The 17953-nt window shown below is 36.3% G+C and overlaps 1 protein-coding gene across 4 annotated transcripts in view; it reads left to right on the top strand.

The window, feature by feature from the left end:
* KCNK2 (potassium two pore domain channel subfamily K member 2) overlaps positions 1-17953 on the top strand; it is a 129703-nt gene that overhangs the window by 62635 nt on the left and 49115 nt on the right. For all 4 annotated transcript variants that reach the window (XM_040552673.1, XM_040552672.1, XM_040552675.1 and 1 more), the window contains one exon: positions 4121-4238. In XM_040552673.1, coding sequence (XP_040408607.1) covers positions 4121-4238 — 118 coding nt within the window. The remainder of the gene's footprint in view (positions 1-4120; positions 4239-17953) is intronic.

The raw sequence follows: 17953 nt of genomic DNA, 5'->3' as shown, positions 1-17953 counted from the left end.
CATGACTGGATGCTGTCTGCTGGGTGACCCCTTCTCTGCTCAGTCCTCAGTCACCTCGTACAAAAGAGATAAATAAATATGCTCAAAGAATGCAAGAGAAGTGAAATAATCTACATGGTTTAAGAATGGAAACTGTCCACATCCCTATTCTAGTGCTGAATGGTTCTGTAGTAGTGAAGTGGAACTGAGGTTTAAGCTGGAATTTAGTTTGTACATGGAATACTAATAAGAAGAACTAGAAAATTCCCTCTAAAGCTGTTACTTAACTGTATTATTGTAGTTTTTTAGATGCCAAGAAATTCCAATGTTAAGATAACACAAAAAGGCTCTATCAGCTACAACCTACGATAATTGCAAAGATTGTACAGAGTTTTCATGACTTTGACTGTTTCAGGATTGAAAATGCACAGAGTTACTAATGCTACTTTATAAGTTAGGATATTCCAAAGGGCTCAGAAGACAGAAAAAAATGTTATAAAGGAAGGAAAGTCATGCTAAATTTGTGACAAATGAAATGGTTGTGTTTGCTCTTGTAGTAAGGCATCAGTCAAGAAATAAGGCTGAAGAGCAAGAATAAAGTGACAGGGAAAAGTGGACCTAAGAGCAATGACAATGAATAACAACCTGTTTTTTAAACACAGAGGGTGAGATCCTGGCTTTCGGTGAAGTTAGCAGAAAACACTGGTACAAAGCTGTGTTTTTATTCTGTGCTAAGAAAAATGTTAATATCCAATAGTCTGGCTACATTTGTACAGCGGAGAACTGCTTTGCAGCTATTGCCCTGAAATGCATGTATGTTAGGAATTGTCATATAAATTATTTTCTTTTAATATTTTGCTTAGTAATAGTCTTAGATGAGGACCTGTTCACTAGCACTAACCAAAATAAGGAGGAAAGATAACTGCTGATCCAAACAATTTAAGATGAATTTACCTTCCCAGTAAAATCCAGAGGCAACATTCGAAGACTTTATGAGATGGTGTTATTGATCACAGTAAACCTGCAACTTTGTTGCTTTTAGGCCTGTCATCCTTCCTTGTTAGTAAGGAAGACTTACGGACGGCTCTGAAGGAATGTAATGCTGTTAACATTTAAGACTAGCTTCTCCCAAACATGGGAACCACAGAGAAGAAAGCATAATAGTGTGTATTTGGAAACTTAATAACCAGATGATAAAGAGGCATCATCTGGCCCTTTCTGACTAAAACTGTTTTTAAAATAATGGGTAAGGTAAATCAGTAAAGGTACAAAGAAGGTCAATGAGAAACACTGGCAACAAAGAAATGCTGATATACAATATTCAACTGGTTTATTTAAATAGGTAAATACATTATTTAATAAGAAAGAGCCTTTAACTTGGAAAAGAGGCAGCTGATGGGTCTATAAGATCATGAATTTCTTGGAGTAGACAGATAAGAAATTTCTGTTGGAATGTTTCTCATAGCATAAGAACTTTATAAAATTATGAGGAAGCACATACTAATCTCAAAGGGAAGTGCTTTTTTAAACAATCCACAGATAAATTGCAGAACTCACTGTCACAGTATTTCTTGGCTCCCAGAGTGCCAGAGGTCTCCAAAAGTAGTTAAATTCTTGGTAAAATGATCCACCCAATGCAATCTTAACACCGTGATGCAGATGCAGCCTTCCATTCAAAGTCCATAAAACTTCTGGTCTGAAGCTGTGTGAAGAAAAAGCCGCTTTCCTACTTACCCTAATTCTTCATCCTTTCCAAATTAGCTGTTGGTTAAAACCAGACATAAGAAAGACTAATTGTCTTTTGTAGCCATATGTTGTGTTTGGTCAGGTCTGACCCAACACAGCAGTTTTGGGTTACGTTGGATCTTTTTTTTTTTTTCCCCCCCCTGGAATTCTGTAGTTGTAGTATACTGCAGTTAGGAAATGCATGGCTGCCATGGATCTCTGAGGAATTTCAATGAGAATATTTTTCATAGAAAAGACACTGATATAGTCTGGCTCCAAAATTTTGTGGTGGTGATACAAAGCTCTGAAAACATTTTACATCTGGGTCTGTATAAAAATTGGTCTTGTTAGACTGCCTAAACAGGTGCATTGTTCTGTATAGGGCATTCACGCAGTACACTAAACTGCAAAAAACCATGAATGGGCCCATAAAATTATATTGATCCAGCGCTTTACCATATGACGTCCTCAGTGGAGAGCACGTTTCCATTTGCAGGTACAAGAACATATGGTGAAAATTCTTAGTTCAATAAAATGAAAAAATACTCAAAATGTATTCAGTAGGCTTCATAATGCAGCACACTAGGGTTTATAAGTCAAAGGAATACCTGTGATGTGTAAATTCTGAAATCGGTATGAGGGCTGGTTTCCACATGGGGCTTAGTCTGATGTGTCCCTTCCTACAGGAATGTAAACACTTGTCAGTACTTATCGTTGCCAAGTTGTAGGTAATGTACAAACATAGAAGAAGCATTATTCTGCAAACCCAAAGCAAAATTAAACTCTCTTCCTCTCCCTCTCGCCATCCTTTTCTCCTTCCTCAGTAGGACTGAAAAATCCACATCTTTGATGTCTGCCTTTCTGGTATTTTAAAGCATTTTTAAAATGAAAACAGTTGAAGGTATAGAAGACAAAGTGTGTAAAGTCCATGTAAAAGTACCCTAGCTGGCTTTCTGTTGACAACCCTGGGTGCTGAAAATGGCAGCAAGATCCCCATGGCTGTAGAGATACAGCTGTGGATTTGGAAATGGCTGCTTTGTGCATCTGAGCTTTGACAATGGCAAACTGGAAGTGGAGGATTTTGGTTGAGATCTAGCCACTACAAATTGATAGCCTGGTGATCCCAGCATTGATATTTTGTCTGTCCATAACAACTGACTTCCACAGGCACTGTTTAGAAACAGAAATGGTTTCATTAGCAGATTTTTGATGTATTTTATGATTCAAAATAATAATAATTCTGCAAAACAATCTTCCTCTGAAACAGTGGAATGGTTTCAGAGGGTTTCAGTTTCAGAACAGTTTCAGAAACCAAAACAGTGGGTTTTCTGCCCACACAGAAAACATTCTGGTCTACCCTGTTGCTGAATGTCTTTATCTGCAAAGTCATTTTTGGACAACTCATCAAGCAGAAAGCTATTGGTTAGTGAAAATGTTCATTTTAGCTATGCAGGATTGCTTCCTCCGTTCTTTTGTTAAACACTAATTATTATTACTATGATCATAATTATGAAATAAATCCTGTTTTAAAGTTTCAGAATGAAATTATAGCTTGCGTTTCTTAAAATATTTATTGCAAGTTTAAAAATACTTTTTCTTGACATGTAGCGTTTAACTGAAATGCTGCTGGTATATACCTCCAATGGAGATAAAACTGCACAGGAATCCTCTTTCGTGATAACAATTTACAGTAGGTGACATTGCCAAAATAAGAAATGTTTCATATTTCTCAAGACTCTGAAAATGTCACAAATGTCATGCTTGTTCATTTCAGCTGCTGGAACTGAATCTTTCAAGGACAACATTTATGAAGTATATAGTTGTATAAACTTGGAGATACATGTTTAGTACTTGACTCTGGATTTGTTATTAATATAGTGGAAGTGTTATAATCATAAGTGTAATTATAAATCTTTAATTACTGAATCATCTGTTCTACAGAAGTGTTTCAATTAATTGGAGTTAATTTGATCCAAAATAATGTATGGACATTTTTTCTTTTAAAATGACTGTGTTTTAAAAAATACATCTGCTTACCTAACTCAATAGAGGAATATTTGGGGAAACTTTACTTGTAAATATTTGTCTAATGCATCATTTCCTTCACCAAATATTTACAACACTTAAAATAATTGTGTTTGTCATCTAGTTAAGGTGACTTTTATGGACTTTGTGGATTTTGTATTCATTTTGCGTTAGGGGTTTAGAGCTCACAGCTCTGCAGCTTGCTGACGTGCTCAGGTGTGTTCTGAAGATTACATCCTAGCCTGATTGAATGATAAAACTCAAACAGCCCAATACCCATCCTTTGCTGATTTATTGCTTGGGTTAAATAAGTGACTTAACAAATTACTGTGTAATGTGTATTAATATCCTTGTTTCATGAATATTGATGAAAATCTTTTTAAACTTGCAGCAAGTAGTGGCAGCAATAAATGCAGGAATCATACCTTTAGGAAACACATCTACTCAGATCAGTCACTGGGACTTGGGAAGTTCCTTCTTCTTTGCTGGCACTGTTATTACCACCATAGGTAGGACACAGCTTATTATCTTTTTATAGTAACTGAAGAAACTCTTTTGATTTCAAATGTGTGCATATATTTGTCAATGGTATATCTTCCAGATCTTATTTATTTTTTTATTTATTTATTTATTTTTAAAGTAAAGAGTTACTTTTTAGCTGCAGGGGCAGATGTTAGAGCTCTCTTTAACCTAGCTGAGCAAATGACTCTGCAACAGAAGAAAAAATGTTGCTGTAGGTTTCTGTGAGGTGACTAGAAGAGGCTGTGGAAACATTTTCTAGGGGGAATTTGGTCAACTGTGTAATCATAAGTGTTAAATAGGGCATGACTTAAAGCACACGTGCATTAAACCTTGCTGGAGATGTATGGAATTTCAAGTCTGTATAATCCCACTCTATGTTTTCTCTGTTTTGAATAGGATGACAACATGGTAAAGATTCAGTTCAGCGTACTCAGTTATGAACGCTGTATTGATGGACAGATTGACAGTCAGAGGCTTACTTTGAGGCTTCTGTTGCATTCAGGAAGGTCCAAAGCTATACGGTGATTCGTCCATAGACACAAGCCCAGTGAGCTTTCTGCACCCTTTCAGCATGCAAGAGCCATTGTCCCTCTGGGCAGGTGTGAGCAGGAGCAGTGTTTGACCTTTCAGTTTCTCCCCCTTGACTAGAATATAGTGTAAACAGTAGACAGTTCAAAGATGTAGCATAGCTCCCAGGTCACAGGAGGGGCATCCACAGAGTGGGCTGGAAATTTGAAGAAATCAGATAAAATAATTAAGACCTACATTGTTAGAGTAATGTATAAGCAATTGTTTCACTGTTGCACTTATTATCTCTGTGTAATATTTATATGCACATTGTGAAGGAAGGGGTGTTCTTTTCATATACCTTTGTTTTTTGTTTGTGTACAAGTGCAAAAGTATTTTTGTGTGTTTGTGTGTATACATGCCTATGTATATGTATAAATATTGTGTCTAGGTGTAATATTTTTTCACATCCAGAGAAACTAAAACACAGATTTAGTGAAAGCAAAGAGTCAAATTCTGACCTTACTAAGGTTAGCAACAAACTCACTAATTTTAAGTACTGAAAAATGAAATTTTATCAGATTATAACCAAGACAAGCAAAAGCCGTGGAAGGATAGCTATACAGTCAGTCTTATGTTACCCTCTTCTGACAGCATGAAGCTTGATGTTGTAAATTTAGCTTCTATTTTAAACTGCATATTTATTAATACTGGCCAATATCTTTTGCAGTTCACTATGTTTTGCTTCTAAATTACTTACTGCTTACTCTTTAGGATATTTTAATAGAAGTATACCATTGCAAGTAAGTATCCATGGTCCTGTAGAAAGTGCTTAGCATTTGTTTCAGTTGCAAATAGGAATAAAAAAGGAAAAATGTCCAGGGAATTAAATGATTCAAAAAATTGTCTGAAAGCAGTGGAACATTTTGTTTCACTATTTCATTTCTAAATAAAACTTTAAGGTCTTTCAGAATCAAAATGTTTCCTGATTTAATTTATTGATCTGATACCACCAAAACATGTGTCCTGCTTAGAGGAGAGAGGGGCATCTGCAAACGGATCCAGTCCTCTGGTCTGCTGTCCCCAGGAGGCAAGATAACCCAATAGGAAATACATTTGAAAATTAATATTTCTGGTCATTTCTGCAAACCAGAGTAGTCAGAAGTTCAAACTAGACAACTCTAAATATTTCAGGTTTTGTGATAGAAAACATAAGGAAAAAATCTAAGAAAAAGTATTCTGAGAAATATCTTGGCTTTGGACCAACTGTGCTTTTCATCAGAAAGCCTTCTGATGAAAGCTTGCGATCAGTTACAGTTTTTGGATTTGTTTCTTAGGATCTCTGAATTGCATGTGTACATTAATGCTGTTGCATATTTGTTACTGTTGCTGCTGTGAACCATCTTCCTGATGGTTCAAAGAGCTTCCAATGTGACATGAAAAGGAGGTGTCATGAAAAGCCTTTGGAATTGTGGCTCTCTCAGGAAATGAGCATGATGGTTGGCTGTATTTTCCCTTATTCTTTATATTATGACAAGCCATCAACTGCATTTATGTTCACAGTGTGAGCTTTTCATATATGAGTAACCTTTTGAAAGTGAGGGCATTCGTTCCAACTTGGGGGCATATGTTTATCATATAACTTGATATTTGAAATTCTCGGGAGTCTAAAAATGCAGTTTATGAGCATCTCCAGAGAGCTGCTGTAAGTTTCATCCAAACACTATGGGTAGATATTCTCTGTGGACCAAGACATGACCTTATAAATTCAGAAAACAACTTTGCAGAAATAATTTTTAAAAGTGATTTTTATAAGTATGAATAAAATTATAAATATTATGTCCTTTAGACTGAATGCCTCAAAGAAGTACTTGAATAAAAGAAAAAAAAAAAGATTACTACCATCTACAGAAAATGATAGCTTTCCAGTGTTGCAGCAGATTCTCTAGTTTCCCAAACCTCTTATTACTATAATTTTACCTTATCATTAGCCCACACACCTCCTGCTGATATCTTGGAATCCAAGAAATTTAAGTGAAACCAATAGTTTATTTATGGATAGTTTTTTTCCAAACCTTTCTTTAATGATAGTACCACTTGCATCCACCAAATATTTGGTTCCTGGAGAGAGGAGATCATAAATAAAGACTTTAGCACTTACCTAAGCAACAAGTATTATTTTACAGTTACTGGTATTATTACATTATACCAATGGCAAGTGAAAAATCCTGACACTGTATTTTGGTGGCAGTTGGCAGCAGTCCAGAACCATGTGTCCTTTCTTACTGCTCTGGATTTCCTGTAGGCTGCTGAAAGGCTTTCTGATGGTGACGTGTATTTACCGAGGGTCAAAGCCAGCTAAAAAAAAGCAGAGGTAACACTAGAGAAAGCGTGGTGTGGCATTTATTTAACTATTTTTAAAATTCTTTTTTAATCCTTCATATTATCTAGTAAATGTTACAGTATGTATAATAAAACTTTAAACTCAGTTTTAATAGAATATTATCTGCCATCTATTGCTAGATCTTTCCTAAGAAGTGGATTTAGTACAGAGGTCAGTGTCAAACAATTTCACAAGACTCTATTTAATAGAAAATATCCTTTTTAGCCTTTTTGCCATGTTTGAGTGGACTGATTTTGGCTTTGCGTTTATTACTGTGCAACAGCATCAAGAAGCTACCTCGCTGGCTATGGGCTTAGTTTGCGTAGTTAGGTTTTCTCACTTGTGGATGTGTTTCTAGAATAAATATGGCTCATCTTGACAAAGAAATATGGAACTATGTGATTACTCTGTGTGTATGGAACACTTTCAGATAATCCCTGTGAGGGAAAATGGTAACAGAGGGATATGGGAATGCAGAGGTTGTTTGTGACATATATTGTTGCATTGTTCCCCGGGATACAATGTGCTGCAAAGCACAAAAGACACTCTTTTTTTCTACCTGAAAATGCCATTATTCACGCAGTTCTGTTCTAAGACCACATGTCTATAGAAAAGAAAAAAACAGGATTGAGAGGAAAAGCATGAAAAAATGGTAACTCAATAATAAAGCTGGAGCTAGTGCTGAGGAAGAGTGGTAAATAATCTTTCTGTCACATCTTTTTGTTCTGAGGACTCATAATTGTCCTTCCACGTGCATTTTTATCCTCTAGATTATTTCCTTCAATAGGTTGCTTAACTCAGAAATGGACAGTTAGCCCCCCTCCCTCCCCAACAGTTTATATCTTAGGTCCTGAGAAAGTTTCTTATGGGCAACAGGGTAGGGAAGGAGATCTCTCTTGCTGCAAGCTAGATACCTGTATCTAGAAAAATCAAAAAACAAAGTAGACATGCCAAGATGTTTAGTTTAGTGGCCTTTCTCATAAATGACTGCTGTCTCAGCACATAAACAATGTCAGAAACCATATAATGAAAACTTCTAGTACACTCCTACAGATCTTCATTCAAATAGCCGTACAATTTCTGCTGTTATTCCAGTTGGTCTGTAATGACTTTTTCAAGCACCACAAGGAGATATATAGTAGAGAGGGCACTTCTTTGGACTCCTGGAAGATGGAGTATCTTGAATAGCAGCTGTGAGTGTGTCGGGAATGCCAGCAACCTCATCGGCAGCTGTAGTTTTCAGGAGCACATCTTTCCAAACGGAGCTGTGTCTACGTGAGGATGAGTTCATGGAGCTCCTGAGTACCTGAGCACTAGAGGATACTTGGCAATTCTATTGATGTCCAAATTCCAGAGTTCTTAATAAATTTCTCTACAAATCAAAAAAGGAAGAATATATCATTTCTTTTTTGTCTTGTCCCACTTTTTTTTTTACTAGCCTTTGATTTTTGAACCCGGACTTCTCATAGGCACTTGAAACTGAACCTCTAGAGAAGTTCAGTTATGACTGAGCTTTAAATTAGCTTCATGTAACTACCTACTGTAATACTGCTATGTTCTTTGAGTCCAAAGCCTAGCAACTATCATTGCAGAGTGCAAACGAATGTGAATCTTAAACAACAAAAACAACAACAATAATGATGATGATAATAATAACAATAATACAATTATTTCTAAATATTTCTAAATATTTATATTTTAGGGAACAATTTTGAATAGCAAGCAGCTAAAACTCTGAAATATGGTTAATATTTTTAACGAGAAATCTGAACTCAATTTGTCACTTGATTAGCAATTAGTTATGTAGGTTCAAAAGCAATTTCACTTTAAGGAATACTTTTTCTGCCATTTTCCCACTGCCTGGACACAAGTTTTTCCTGTGAAGTCAGGGTATTTTAAAAAGTCTTATTACTTTGCCTATTGATTTGAAAAAATAATAAAATCCTGCTGCTAAATCTGTCCCTTCTGGCACAATTTCACTGCCTTTTTGAAATACAAAGTAAAAGAGTAATGTGTTGATAACTAAAATACACAAAATATGTTTGATGTTATTAAAGGATAAATATTGTTGGTAATCTAAATGCGTTACCTGTTATGCTAGATGGTAAAGATAAAAACTGCAAGTGATGCTGAAAAATTTGTTCCCTTACTTCAGAAAAGTAGCAAGTATCACAAATGTATCTTAGAATGTTTTTTGTTGTCGTCTTTGTGTTTGGTTTTGTATCTGCTTTTGTAACCAAAGAAGAGACTGAGTTTTTCTCAGCTTTTCTTGTGGTGTTGAGTAGTTTCACTAAAACAGAAATAGTAACAACCTTCTTTAAAAACAACAACAACAATAAAAAGACCTTTAAGTGTCCATTTTTTTTTCCTAAAAACTAGCCCTCCAATATCTCCTAAACAAAAAAAAGTGTTCAGATTATCTTAAATGCTGACTTTTTCATCTTTTTCAATTAGCTACCCCTCAAACTTATGAGTGGAGTTATGGACTCCTTCAGACTTTCTTTTTAATCTTCTTCTGTGATTCCTGCATAAGAAACCCACATCTACCGTACAGCACAGACCACATGTTGAGAACTGGAGCAGAACTAGGCTGGGAAGGCAGTGTGCCTTGGTTATTTCCAAAAGTAGATGCTATTGAGGATGAGCTTAAAAAAAATAATTTCAAAAGATTACTCCAGTTTGCTGATCAGAATATAAATGCTGGGGTTTCTGTGCCTTGTGTGTTTGAAAGGGAAAAGTGGTAAAGCAAACAAAAGAGAGTGAAGTGCAAATGCAGAGGTGATTGAGGAAGGGAGTCATGAAAACCTCCTAAAAGTAAATAACATAAAATATATTTGCCTGAAAAATATTCTGCTACATGATTTTCCCCACCATGTCAATATTCAGATCTGCTTTTGGGACAATGACTTATATGAGCTTGACTTCATGGTGGACATTGGAGCACATGGCTTTTGAGGATCTGTTTCTCTGAAGGTTTCTCAACTCAATATCATCTTCTTTGGCTCCCTTTCAAATGCAACAAGCTAGGTTTCGGTAAAGTAGGGCCATGGATCTTATCCTCCATTAGTAGCTTGCATGCATGTCCAGGTTTCATATAGCTCCCAGTGTAGGTGTACCTGGGGGAAAGCTGAGTATAACCAGTTGGTTAGACCAGCTGCAGAGCAATGCAGAAAAACAGTGGTTAGGAGTTAGAAGATGAAGATGCAGTAATGAGAGATTGCTGGGGAATGAGGTGAAAATGCTCCTTCTATCTCTTACTCTATGGAGGAGTCTGTAGAAAGTGTCAGTAATTTCATATCTGCTCGCAAAGTGTGTTAAATATGTATATCTCATTTGACCAAATATCAACAGAAATAACTATTTTGTTTAAAAAAATCCCCTGAGATCTCTTCAGAATTCAGTCCTTTGTCTCGGTTCGTGCTGTGCCCCCACACTGTGGTTCCAAAGAGAAGATGGTGGAGCTAAAATTGCTTCTTTCTCTCCATTTTTTTCCATTCTAATTTTTCTCCTTCAATTCTTTTATTGCTCCTGTAAAGAATTTGACCCAGTTATTGGCTGTTGACAAATAGTGGCTCACTTGCGCTCTGAGGATTTGACAACAAAATTCTCCAGATATTTCATCTGTACTGAGCATACATCCTTCCAGAACAGTACCAACTAAGCAAGATTTCCTCTGTAATTATTTCTCCAAGGAACAGTGAGTAGAGAGCGTATTACTATCGTGCCCTCAATTTTCTCCTGCATTTGTTCAGGCAGTATGAAAGAGAGCTTATCTGACTCCAATGGTGAGGAAATAACACTTGGACTGTACAAGGTTCAGAAGTAATAAATTAGAATAACACTGCTGGGAGTTAGGGAACCTGGAAGGACTATGGTGAAAAGCTGAAAGGAAATAATATTAGATGAAGAGCTCAGTCAGAGACATTGAGAGCTTGTGTATCAGAAAAGGTATGAGTTGAATGAGAGAAAAGGTGAGCCTTACTGACCACAAAGACTAAGAGAAGGAGGGGACCAAGTTTTCCTGGTACATGCCAGAATACCTCACAATGCTAAATTTGGCTCTAAAAGCTAAGAAATGTAAGTTTATGGCATGGTACACAGCTTTAATTGCACAGATAAGTGCTATTTTTTCTACTAGCTCCTTTTTGGTACACAGGTGTCTGACACGCAGATATCTGATAAACTGGAGGCGCTTGCAGGTTCTGTGAGCCATATTCAAAACAGAAAGGATCTGATATTTCTTGTGATATTGCTACTTCAAATTATTAGCTATATCGGAAAAGCTCGGGGCAATATAGCCTCTTAGTAGTGTGAACGTACAAGGGAATTTCCATTGACCTGGCAAGGTTCTGGAGAAAAACTTTACAATGGTAGGTATAAAGGAATGCTGTCTCTTGAGAAAAGGTGGTAGCGTCAATGACATTTTGTATCATCTTTCATATCTTTTTTTGCACTGATCTTTTTTACAAATTTTTGGTCTTTTAATCCTGATTCAGAGGACTACCAACTATTTACTTGTCCTGTAAAACTGAATTTCCAAATATATTTGTACTCTGGAATATTTTTTGCAGCCACTGGAATCTTTTCAACATTGACGTGAATTCATTGAAAACTGATTTTGTCAAAATAGCCTTTTTATTTTCACTGATAAACATCCTCCTAGGCAGCACTGGTGATTTTATTTTGGTTTAGTGTCTGTTTCTTGTTGGACCTTGCAAAGGATGGAGGGAGATATAAGATTTCTCCAGTTTGAAGTGCATGCACATTCTAACCTTTTAATTTTCCTTTTCCTAAGAAATAGCGAACAGTTGTGCTAAAACAAATTGCCAGGCATGCAACTTTCCATGCCTTTTCTGCATCTTCTGTAATTTCCTAAAAACCAGACTACAGTTAGCACAGTTCTGCTCTAGTCTTGCTGTGGAGTGAAAATGTCAATTTGTCAGTTGTGACACAGTCCCCAATTTACGCTGCAAATGAGCACTGAAATTTTCACAGCTTACTCTCTTAATGCTAGTGTGCTAATGGAACTGGATTTTCTTTTCTTTATTTAGATTTCTCATCATCAACTGATCAGTGCAAGGTTTCTGAGCCTCCCAATCACATCCATTTTAATTTCCAAGTTCTGAAAGTTTCCAAGTTCTGATATTGTTATCAATAAAGGAAAGGCTGCCAGGAAGAACTGCTGAATACAGTTACACTGTTTGCAGAACACTAGGATAAGTGAAATTATTTCCTGCTTCCCTTTTTGTTTATTTTCATAATTACATCAGTAGTGGTGCAACTAACCACGAGAACCTCAAATCCTGAAAGCAAACAAGAGGCACAGGATTTGGGAAAATTCAGAAAGAAACAAAAAAAAGTAAATGTTTTGTGCTTTGTTTCTACTAACCATAAAGTAACAAAATTGGAGCCACTGAGTGCACAGTGTTTAGAGGTCAAAATAAAAGCACCTGTATGTAGTTGTATATCCCACCAGGATGATCTGCTGGTAAACTCTGCTTTTACTACGTTAATCTGTTTACCATGATTTGTTTTGTTCAAAGCTGTTTGCACTTATTATTTAGCTGAGCTGCTAATCAGGACCAGCTTTTAAAAAGGGGATGGCAGCCATAATCAATACCGGATTTTTTAATTATTACTATTTTCTAACAATATTAAATTAGCATGTTGGGCAGCAACCTGCTTTGAAAGTAAAGCTGATCATCTCAGCTGGGGTTCCTGCCTGCTGATCACTTTAGAAAGCAAGGCACTTACCTAGGTGCCTTTAGCAGGAAAGCTCTGGGTTCTGAAAGCTTGAATATCTCCTGTTAAGTAGTTTTGCAAATCTGGGCAAAAGGCACAATGGCATATTGTTTTGTACCAGGTGAGAACCTGCCCACTGTAAGTCTCCCTCTGTTTGTTTTTTTTTTTGTTTTAAATCACATTGACGTGGTGGCTGTGGTAGGTCATGGTGGTTTTTCATCCTGCAAACTAAGCTCTGAAAAAGATTGCTTATGTTGTATGGAGGCTTTGCTTGATCATCTTCTGCCAAGCCCCAGGAGCACCTCTTGGCACTCTGGCTGGTTGTTGTGGGGCAGTGGTGAGTGGTCAGGGAATAGCTGGGTCTGGGTATTCCAGTGCTGCACTGAAAGAAAAGGGTCAGTTGGTTAGGATAGACTCTTGGCTACCACTTCACTCAAGTGCATGAATGTGATCTGGGCTGTATCATTCTGATCACTATTGCCTAAGTCCTGAGCCAGCTTTTCACCAGTGTGCTTGCCAAATGCACCATCAAGGAGGTAAATTCTCAGGCTGCATCTGGGTGGGGAAGGTAGCTATGCTGTGGAAGTGTCTAAAACTATGTTCAAGGAACTGGCAAACAAGAGTCTAACATTCACATGTATTTTATCAATTGCTTGCTTGTCTGGAAGTGAGGTTTATATTGGATTTGAGACTGCATTTTTTTATATCAAAGCTACATTAAAATGTAAGTTCAGTTTCATTGCATTCCTCCCTGTATAAAACAGTATAAAGATCACCTATGATTTTTTGTGGCTACTTTTTATTTTAGCTGTAACTGAACAGCACAGAACATAGAACTTGATTCTGTGAAGTTGCAAAAAGCTTTTCAGTTCCTGTTTTTAAAAACCACATACAGTATCTAAGGCATCCAGTCCATATAACCTGATATGAGAAAGTACTTCTTAAACTGATGGGCTCTATTTTAATGATATTTGAAAAATATCTATTTTTTTCAAAGAATATGAAAAGAAAGCTGTACTGACAGCCTAGAATGGCTTAAAGGTTTCTTGAAGGGAGATGCTGGTAGTATAAAATCGGATGTGTTGTGCCCCTGGCATTAGGGTGTAAAATAGCATTAAAGTATCACTAGAGTGCATGAGAATATCCATTAGCATTTTATAATAGCATTTCTTTTTTATACATTGAGAACTCTCTATATTTCATAGATTTCTCATTATTGCTAGCAGCTTGGTTCCATTAAAAAAAAAAAAAAGCAACAAAAAACCTCTGACCCACAACTGAAAAAAAAAAAAAAAAGCTAGGTGGAAATGTGGGCAAAGAAGAAATGAAGAAATTAAAAAAATACTCTTTTTTTTTTTTTTTTTCCAATGAATATTTTGCAGTATTGCATCCTCTGGCACTTTGGAAAATCTCACCTACTTTTGGCAAGATCTCCATCAGTTGGTGTGACTGCAAGTGAAGTTCCAGTGTGCTGCAGGCTTGATTTGCTCACATCTCAGTGTGGGTTTAAAATCTGTGTTTTTCAGCAGTACAGTTTTATTTCTACAGTAATATGCATATAATCTGCATGTGCAATCTTTCAGATAAAGAGGATAAAATGTGTTGAAAAGTGATTTAAGCCGCTAATGAATGTATAATCGAGTACCAAAGTTATACTCTGATGACTTCATTCTTTTCATTTGGGAGGAACAGATATTTGGTAATAAAGTGAGTGGTAAAAAGGACTCATGGAATGCAAGGTTTAGGTGACAGCACAGAAGAGTCTTGGTCATGCTGAGTTTGACCAATGAATACTTCAATGCTTTTCCAGGTGTGGAAAAAAAAGGGTGATGTAGGCTAAGGGAAAGACAGCTGTCTTCTACATAGTAGCTAATAATAAATAAATATGTGGGAGAGTAGAACTGTTAGCCTGTAAAACATATGATATATATGTATGTATTTTTTTTCTTGAGACATTTTTGTGTGAGTACTGTTAGTTAAAATTTTAGTCTGGGCTTGCACATGAGGATGATGATTATCATAACCTCCTTCTAGTTAACCTACCTTCTTAGTTCTAGCTAAGGCAGTCTGATTGGTGGTTTTAATTTTTTTTAAATATTAAAATATTTAAAAATAAATTTTTAGCTTTTTTTTTTCTTTTTGGTAAAAGAAGCAGCTAGCAGTATTCTTTGATATTACGAAGAGCATACCTTTGGCATTTTGGTTTTGTGGGGACAAATCTACAGACAGTTTCACCATGGTGGCTTCACTAAAGATGTGTTTTTCTCGCTTTTCTAACGCTTGTGTGGGATTCTGGTGTGTTTTGCTGGACTGTTACCCAGGGGCTGGAGAAAGCCAAGCATAATTAAAGAGAAGAAATTACTTCATATAGACATCTTTACTGTGAATGTTTCACAGCAACTGCACAAACTGTGTAAATTCAAGTCTCACTTGGCAAACAGGAATTTGATGGTAATCACGGTCACAGTGAGGCCTCCCTCACCTGCAGTGATCTTTACTCAAAACCAGTTGTCCATCTGTAATCAGTAATTCACTATGCTCAGCTACTGTGGGTATGGGCGTATTAATTTCATATTTAGATAAATAGAAGTTATCAAGCAATCTGAGTAGGAAAAATAGTTCTAATCTTGGGAATTAAAATACTTTACAAAATCCATCAAAACTGTTTTTCTTAAGCTTTGAATATAGCTACTTTTTTTTTTTTTTTCATTTCACAGAATCTGCTATTCTTTTCTATAAAACATGTTTAAGTATCCAGTGTTAAGACTAGATCTGGCTAAGGATGACATTATTTGAAAACATTGCTGGTGTTTCTTATCTCCCAGCATGTCATGAATATGCCTGAAACTGCAAGCAAATAGAAGAGCTAGGCACGTCACTTGGGTTTTCTCTTCTCTGTGATGGCCAGACTCCAACTCCTGAATAATTATTTACTTGCTGTCATCACCTTTTGCTAAATAGATTTTTTCATCTCTCTTCCTTTCTCCAGGCATGTAATCTGAATTAAATACTTCTCAGGAATAGCCTAGTGCCACTTGCTACTTGTCAGGCTGACAAATTCTTTTCTGTCATTGGGATTAGTTGTACAACTTATTTTAGTTCATGAAAGCTTTCTTTTAAAAAAAATAGAAACAAACAAAAAAAAAGATGGTTTCTATTATATCTTAGTAATTTGTTAACCCATAAAAAATTTCACCTTCTGAAAAGACTGCTTTGGAAGGAAACTTTTTGCTCTTCTACAGTTGCTGCTGCTTTTTGTCCAAATTCAGAATATATTTTTTTCCTCCTCAACTCCCAGAATTAGGCATAGTGAGAATTATTTGTTGTCCTGTAATTTTTGCAGACTTTCATCATTTATATCATTGGGTCATATGTTAGTCATGACCTGCTCGGTTTACTAGCATTCTTTGGGTAATATGGCACAAAACAGTTGTCAGGGGAAACATGGACAGATGACCTTAATTTGCAGGCCTTTGAATACTTTTGCTGTGTGATCCATCACAGCAAACAAATGATTGAGGAAACAGCATGGTGCTTGCCATCCGTTGTTTGGATCCCTTTGCTGCTCTGCTCGTATGTCTGTCTTGGTTATTTAGATCACAAACTCTTTGAAGCAGCAGTAACAACATGATGGAGTATCCCAAGTAGCCGTATTGCTCAGTTTAATTGATGACACATTAAGGACATGTTTTACAATATACAGCTAAAATTGCTAAATTTAGTTCTGGAATCAAGAAAAATTCCTATATCAAAGATCCCTGAGATTGTGCAAGTTAGAAGTACAGATTCTTTATCTAATTTTATGTGATAGTTGAATAATGTTTCAAAAAGCAGACTAATTTAAGAAGGCTGAAACCTGTTTTTCAATGTAGTAGTGAATCTTTTAATTTTACTTGATGATCTTTTACTTAAATAAGGGAAAGTGAAGGTAGAGGCCATTAGAGCCTCTAGCTTTGCTTTTTAAGTAGGTAATATTTCCATGGCCTTTGAGCTATTCCCTGTAGGAAATAACATCCATAATTTTGATAGCTTAAAAAGTTCTTTGGTAACATATCGTTGGCACCCACTCTAACATCATAGCAGTTTGACCTGTTGGCAGCTTGAATCTAATTTTAGATTTGGACATAAATTTGCTAAAACACATCTGGTGTCACCAAATGCTGTTTGAAATCCACCAGTGTCATTACTTGGTTAAACCCTTTCTCCTCTTGGAACTGATCTGAAGGTAGCAATTTGTGCTTTTATTATACCACAGATTGATAAACTTCACTCTGATCAGAAAAAAACAGGTTTGCAAAATCCAGTATTTTGGCTCTTGGTGGACAACCTTGAGAGCTGTTTGGAGAAATGGTTTCAGGGAAATATATTTGCTAGAACTCGGGTTAGTGCTAGGACACCAGAGCTGTGGCAGTGCTCCTGGTGGAGGCAAAGAAACTTCTGCTCTACGGCTTGCTCTGTCCTTTCCTTGATATAAGAAAGGATGGTGAATGTGAGAGGAGATATGTTAGGGGGTGTAAACCTTGCTCCACACATTGGACTGTGTAATTGGAAAATGTAATTCAACAGCCTGAGAACAGAGAACCTCTCTGGCCACGTATCTGTCTACTGTCTGGTTAAGCTCTGGCCAGAGAAAATGTGCTTACCAGAATAAGAGTCCATTATCCAATTCACTGCTCCATTATACACTGTCAAGTCTGAGAAATTTTAATTTTTTGGTGTCTCATTATGGGATTTACTGAGCTTCGACTGAGCCCTGAAGTGGTATTTTCTTAGGCTACATAAAAAAGTAATTTAGTTTTGCATTTGTCTGAAATACTGTATTTTGCTGTAAGGTGATTTGTAGATTATCTACATGAAGAGAGATCTATAAATTTGTAATGACTTATGACAGATTATTATTAATATATTGTTCATCCTTGTAAATAGCTTTTAAGTCCGCACTTGCAAGCATCACATGCAAAATAATCACCCTTCTCTTCTCTGAACTTTTGACTGCTAATTAGTAACTGCTGTTAAATTCTTCAGAATTTTCATGTCTGCAAATATGAAATATAGATTTGATATTCAGTT

This window comes from Cygnus olor, chromosome 3, assembly GCF_009769625.2.
Source record: "Cygnus olor isolate bCygOlo1 chromosome 3, bCygOlo1.pri.v2, whole genome shotgun sequence".
NCBI classification, from domain to species: Eukaryota; Metazoa; Chordata; class Aves; order Anseriformes; family Anatidae; genus Cygnus; species Cygnus olor.
The sequence above is the reverse complement of the archived record's forward strand: the minus strand, read 5'-3'. Positions and strand labels throughout refer to the sequence as shown.